General features: G+C 42.0%; 1 protein-coding gene across 1 annotated transcript; it reads right to left on the minus strand.

Moving 5' to 3' along the window:
• Nucleotides 1-259: 259 nt before the first annotated feature.
• Nucleotides 260-5,477, minus strand: LOC104073628. Its single transcript, XM_009573472.1, has 2 exons — nucleotides 4,325-5,477; nucleotides 260-1,107 (listed from the first exon to the last, which is right to left on the minus strand). The coding sequence occupies exons 1-2, from the start codon at nucleotides 5,475-5,477 to the stop codon at nucleotides 260-262; spliced, it is 2,001 nt and encodes a 666-aa protein (XP_009571767.1).
• Nucleotides 5,478-6,638: the final 1,161 nt, after the last annotated feature.

Below are 6,638 nucleotides of genomic sequence, written 5' to 3' on the forward strand. Positions count from 1 at the left end.
AAATGTGAAACCTAAGATTCTCATATTTATTTAACTTACTGAATTATCAATTCCGTTAATAGAAAGAACAATAGAAGTTTTTCATTTAACCTGAAAGCTAACGTGATGCAAATGTGTAGGTGTTGATGTTCTAAGGTGAAACAGAAGAGAAGGGTGTTCTCCTCAACCTGTAATAAATATTACCACTTAAACCTTTCAAAGACTACTTTGAAACACACTCCTACCAAAAAGTGGCACAGCAGAAACTAAATGGATACCTTTATTTCTTGGACTTCTTTGCAGGTCCTTTGACTTGCTGGATAATAACTTTCAAAATCTTTTCCATTTTGGCTTTTGTCAGTGACTTTCTGCAGTACCATATTTGGTCCCATATGGAGCACAGAGGCTTGGGAGCTAGATAAAGTGGATCGTAGTCATGAAGCATATCCAGTGGCCTCCTCTTAGCATACTCCTTATAATCTGCGACTGGACAGTTATCTGGATTGTCAGGCTTGGCAAAGAGACATGGACCCAATTGCCCTGCGTTTACCTCTGCACTCAGATCATTCTTCCACTCCAAGTACTCCAGCTCTCCCTCATTTTTTTTTAGCACAAGCTGTCCCCAGTACGGATTATGGCTCCGACTGTGTGTACTTGCCCCAAACCCCCTAATGATATTTGTGAACATGAGGTGCAAAAAGCCCTGAGGGTGCGTCTTACTTAAAAGGCCCTTCTTACGAAGACTTTCCACATCTTCATCTGTCAGGTTCTCCAAAATACTCCACTCTCCCTCTCTCTCTTTTTGAGATAGGTGCTGATGCTTTAGTTTCAAGGTTTCCTGAGACACTCTGAATTCCAACCCTTTAACCACGCTGTACTCGTAGTTGTGATCCTTGAGGTACCTCTCTATGCTGCTCTGAAAGAAGTGCAAAGAACTGGCAGAAAAATCTGTGCCGTTCTGTCTCTTTGCAGAACTGTAGAACGAGGCCAGGTAATTATCGAGGTCTTCGGGTGGCAGCTTACAGATCTCGCGCGTTTCAGAAGGGCAATGTAAAACCAGCCAGTCTTTGAAAATTTTTATATCGCCAGCGTTACGGTTTCTCTTCTTCTCCCACTTCTTCAACACATCTAAAAGATAAGACATAGCTTTGTGGACAGCAAGAACTTACAAGGACATTAGTGCAATATAAGGAGATGCAGAATAACGTCCACCTTCCTTCTAAAAGTAATTCAGAGATTATGGGACTCTCACAAAGCCCTTCCTTCAAAGCTTTGGTTTAGATCTGTGTCCTCAACAAGCCAGCCGGCACCACCTGACAGCGCCAGCCTAGACAGGGAAAGGACTGCCTCCTTTATTGTTCTTTCTCACTTGGCGGGTGAATCTGCGTACTACCATGTAGATAAATTTAAGACAGTGTTTCTTTGTGAGTTATGTTTAAATGGGAGAGAATGAGTTCCTAATTAAATGAGGATTTAATCACTGAATGTCACCGTGGGGCGCACATGTGGGAAGCACTGGTGCAAGTTCTACGGGCCTTCTCAGACGGCAATGTAGGACTGGACACTGGACCTGTCACTGGTGGCTTGGCTTGACATTGAACTTCACCCTGGATGGTTTTGGAGTTGACCCTGAGTGCGCTCGTAGGACCACACTCGTGGGACCGGTCGTGTAACCAGTGGCTGCAGTCCTGAGCCTGCAGCGCTGGCTATGAAGTCCAAGCAACCCCAAATGGACTTGACAGACTTTCATCAATTTGCAACTACTCTGGTGTGTATTTTGTGGTGATTTTGTGGTGACTGCGGGGGCCAAACTCTGCCCTGTTAAAATAGATGGGAGTTGGCCTGTACGTGGCTCTTGTGATCTGCCTTAGGACTAAGTAGCATTCATTTCGTATGTTCAAAATGTTGTTGTACAACATAGTTTGCATTATGCAAAATATATTTCAAAGCATTCTTCTTTACAAAAGTCTCTTCAGGCAGGAGAACTCTCATTGTGAAATAAAAACATTAACCAAAAGTTAGGGGTAGATAGTGATGGAGAACAAAAAGATGAGTAAAAGTATGTGTATATATAATTAATTTTTTTTTTTTTTAGAAAGAATTGCCAGGATTCCAGTTGGATTCTCTTCAAGTTGCTATGGCAATACCATATCTACCTAGTTTGATGTAGCATGAGAAATTAATTCTTTGGATTGCTGAAAAGCCCCATCTGCTCGCCTGTGACTTTTCCAGGGCTGAAAAGGGCTAGGTTGAAAAGGATTCTAGAGCCAACATCTAGAGATTCCCCTTCTTGCACCAAGTTATTTTATACATGCTTAGTTGTTATCTTAAAATGCTGTGGCTGGACTGAGATGGATTCTACTGATCCCTGTACTGCTGTTTTGGGTTTTTTGCTTGTTTTGTTACTAACTGCTCTATGTGAAGAGATGAATGGCTTGTAAATCAATACATGTAGAGGCCTCGCTTGAGCCGTAAGCCATTTATCTTGGCAGAAACTGCAACTACACAGACATTCCCAGATGAATTCCCAGTCCCTTCTGATGATATATGTTGTCAATTACAAAAATAGTCAAATAGTGTTCACAAAAACCAACTGTGCCAGTTTGTATGGTCATGGCTCCATAAGGAACATGAACGTCTGTAACCCCGAGTCTGTTCAGGAATACTAATGGTGCTTTAAGTGTACACCCATTTTGTTACAGACAAACTCCAAAATACTATTTCAGTAATCTCTTTTCTTTTGAAGGACACTGTCCAGTCCCCTGCACTGCAGAAACCTGCAGTAGGCTGTTGCTTTTTAATGTTATGGCTAGTTGAGACAGGTCATTATTTCAGCAGAGAAACAGGTATAAATGTCTGGTGCAGTGGGCCGGGGGCAGCGCCGTCACAGCCCTGCCCTGCAGCAAGGGAGGAGCTCTGGAGATGCGGTCAGTGGGGAAGTGTCCTGCGTGGCCACGGGGCAGTGCCGCAGCAGCTCTGCCAGGCCGGGCACCCGGCGTGCCATGGACAAGGCTGTGGGGCTAGACTGTGGCTGTGGGAAGAGAACAGGTTTTGGGGAATATGAAATGGGATTTTCATACTGAGCGCATGGAAGTGAGACACACGCTGTTGGGGGCTGCTTCTCAGTTAGATGGAGCCAAGGCATTAAGCCACTGGATGGAAAACATATTACTCTTACTCTTTGAATTATATTTTAAAAATCTGCCTCAATATTTACACCTAGATACTGGCAGACAAAACCATAAAACTGACTAGACAGCAGTTCACTTGGTATTAATGTGAAATAGCACCTGCAGGCCCTCAAATCATTATAGAGGCAAATTTTGTGGCTTTACTATAACATCTTTAAAAACCTGGACATTTGCATTTTATTTGAGGTGTTTAAATATATATATACCTGGCTTAAGGCTCCAGTGTATTATACACATCTATCCTAAAATATGATCGTTTAGTAAATGAATTACATCTACTTCATTGATGGCTTCCCCACTACTTGCAAAAGACTACCATAACTCTGATGACGTCCACACACTGTATGTCAGCTGTTCCTTCTTGTGCTGATGGTGTCTGTTTTATAGCAGAATTAAAACAGCCACAAGCTAGGCTTCTAAAATCTTTGTCAAACAGCATATTCTTATGATACGGAATCATTTAAAATATGCTCTGTGCATGGCTTAACCTTGAGATTGGAAGTTCCCTAGTAAGCAGCGTATCTTGCAAGTTAATGTTTGAGCAATTGTAACTCTCCCTGCTCCAGTAGGATTCCAAGGACAGTGTGTATGAAAAACTTAAAATTCTTAAAAGTACTAAAGCAATTTGTTTAGTGGATGTAATTTAACATGCAGGATTGAAGCTTTGCTCCCATTGCAGTCTCTGGGATTTTGCCATTGACTTTGCAACCAGAGTTTCAGCCACAATTTCTCTGTTTCACTGCTTTAAAAGTTACTTCCTCTTGTTTTCTTCTCTTGAGACCTGAGTTCCCATCTCTGGCTCCAGTTTCTCACAGGGACTCTCTCTTAAGTACAGCCAACATACTATGTGGTGATACTCAGTAAAATGAAAGACTAAAGTATTCAAACTGGGTAGTTAAGGCTGGGCCACAGCCAAGTACACCTCAGTGAATGGCATTATCTATTGAAGTGCTGATTGCTTAAGGTAGGAACCTTTTTCATCCCTTTTAGTAGAAATAGGGTGCCCCAAATCAGAGGCATTCGCTTAGATGCTACAATACAGATTTTGGCAGCTATATGAACTCGCCCTCCTTTAATATTTTGGGAAAGTGATTAATAGAACGCATCCACACACCCACAAACTTCTCCAGGAATAAAACTCCAGACTCACTTACTTTTGTTTGAAGATGCAGGTGGATGGTCTGCGTTCTTGCTCTCTGGACTCAATGAGGCTGAAAGATGAGGTGCATGCCCAGATCCTGACGGCTCACTCTCTTCAACAGGGTTTTCGGTAACATTCCCACTTAAACCTATTCCTGGTATGCCATGCTCAGGAGGGCTCAGCTGGAGTTGCTGCTGGACATCTACAGTGGCTTCAAACTCAAAGAATGTCACAGAGGCGGGTGACTCAAGTTGGGCCTTTGCTTCAATGTTGGAGATGGGAACAGATTTTAAACATTCTTTTGGAATTGCTGACCCAGAGGAATTTCTTGCTTTAGAAGTTTCAGTTATGGATCCTGCAGGATTAAGAGGACCTAACCTCAAGAAGCTGCTGTCCAGGCTCTCTTGATTGCTGACGGGGGACTTTAGAATGCAGGCAAGAGTTAGGGGTGGCTTTCCTGTAGGGGCAAAGACAGATGTTTGTGTGGCTGTCGGCCTGTTAAATGCCATCTTCTGATTGCGATGCATTTGCAAATCTACCTCAGCAGTTACACCTTTAATTGGTGATTCTGACAGAATATTCTGGTTGATTTTGTCTCCTTGGTCTTCTTCATCTGATATATACTGTTCCTCATCAGAGATGATTTGTAGATCTTCATTGCTTTCTAGCTTCACCTTATGTCTGTTAGTTTTGCCTTCACCACCGAATATTGACAAATGCTGCTCTGCTGTAAAGCATGATTTCATGGATTTGCTATTTTTTTTATTTTCTCTGGGTGATGGTTCATTATGTGTTATGTAGAATGTGTCGTCTTTCTGCTGAGTGACCCCTGGAGATCTGCTACATAACCCTATGCTAACAGCATCTGCTTTAGCCCTCTCAAAAGATGGGGTCATCCTGAACCTCTTTTCATCTAAATCAGCTTCCCTTGATGAAGCCTCAGAAGATACTAACCTCTTTCTCTTTTCTACAGCTTCATTCTCTTCTCTGCTTCTGAAGTATAATTTTCCACACTGCCAGTGATACGCATGTCCAACTCCACATATCCACAGAACAGAATTGTCCTTGCTAGGATGACCCATGTTCTGCACAATTTCCAAGGCTGGGATTTGATTGCATATGGTTCCATGAGTGTGTGCCCAGGTCACAAGATTGGAGAGATCCATGCGAAGTGAACTGGCATCGCTGCACCTTCCGTCACCAACACTCTCATTCTGTAAAAACGTGTTGGAGATAACTTAAGTGAAAGAGGATGTGCATAAAAGCAGTCCTGGGGACTGTTTCTAGCTCCATCTCAATAGAGCAATCATTGTAGATCAGTGATTCCTCTAATGATTCCTTTTTAAAAACAATTTGTTCATTCTTTAAAATAAATAAATAAATTTGTCGACTTTGAAGACCTGGAGGGTAGTTTGTGGGCATGGTCCTGGAATGATGAATTTATTATAGATATAATTGATGTGTACCTATGGGCTCTGAGTCTTGATCAAGTAGCTCAGCTTAAGAATTTATCATACCTCAGCTGAGCCACAGCAGCTGTTCACGTGCATGTTCTAAACCCACAGCATAACCGAGATTAACGCTCTTGCTGAACCACCCCAGCAGCGATCATAGCTCAGCTAATGGAAGGGTAACTTGCTGAAGTCTAGTGGTCTGTTCACAAATCTGAGTTCTGTGATCTGAGCAAGCTTGTACCCATGGCCAACTCTGTACTCGCTTACGGAAAACAACAAGAGAAAGTGTCAGGAGTCGGCTTCTCAGTCTCCCACCTCCCCATGGCCCACAGGGCTCATACTACTTTTATCTGTCAAAATGGTAGCACTGCTTGCATCAAAGGGAAATTGGATTTATGAAGAAGTTGTTTGTGGGATGCTTTCCAGAAACTAAAAATGGACCTTGCATCCACATATCTAAAACTTGTTTTTAAAAAATCTAGTTTTTAATGCTATAATTGATTCTGTTAGAAACAATTGTCTATGGTATCATTTATGCTATAGAAGAATACTCACCATGCTGCTGTTTTCTATCTCACTGAGCCTTCTCTCAGATGGAGATCAGTAAGTGACTGTTTGAATATTCTTTCTTTCTCTCTCAGAACCTAAAATAATCATCGTGTGTGTACACACACATATATATATATAAAAAAAATCTGGCTAGCAGATGCAACTAAATTTTTCAATGCTTAGTCCAAAATAAATGCTACTGCAGAACATGTGCCTTCATTAAGGTGAGCTCCCATTGAGCTTGAATGAACTATATATAGAAAGCTTGACTTGTGTAAATATTTGCAGGATTAGCCTCTACAGCATAGCAATCAAAGTTGAAAC

This window comes from Fulmarus glacialis, unplaced genomic scaffold, assembly GCF_000690835.1.
Source record: "Fulmarus glacialis isolate BGI_N327 unplaced genomic scaffold, ASM69083v1 scaffold23692, whole genome shotgun sequence".
Lineage (NCBI taxonomy): Eukaryota > Metazoa > Chordata > Aves > Procellariiformes > Procellariidae > Fulmarus > Fulmarus glacialis.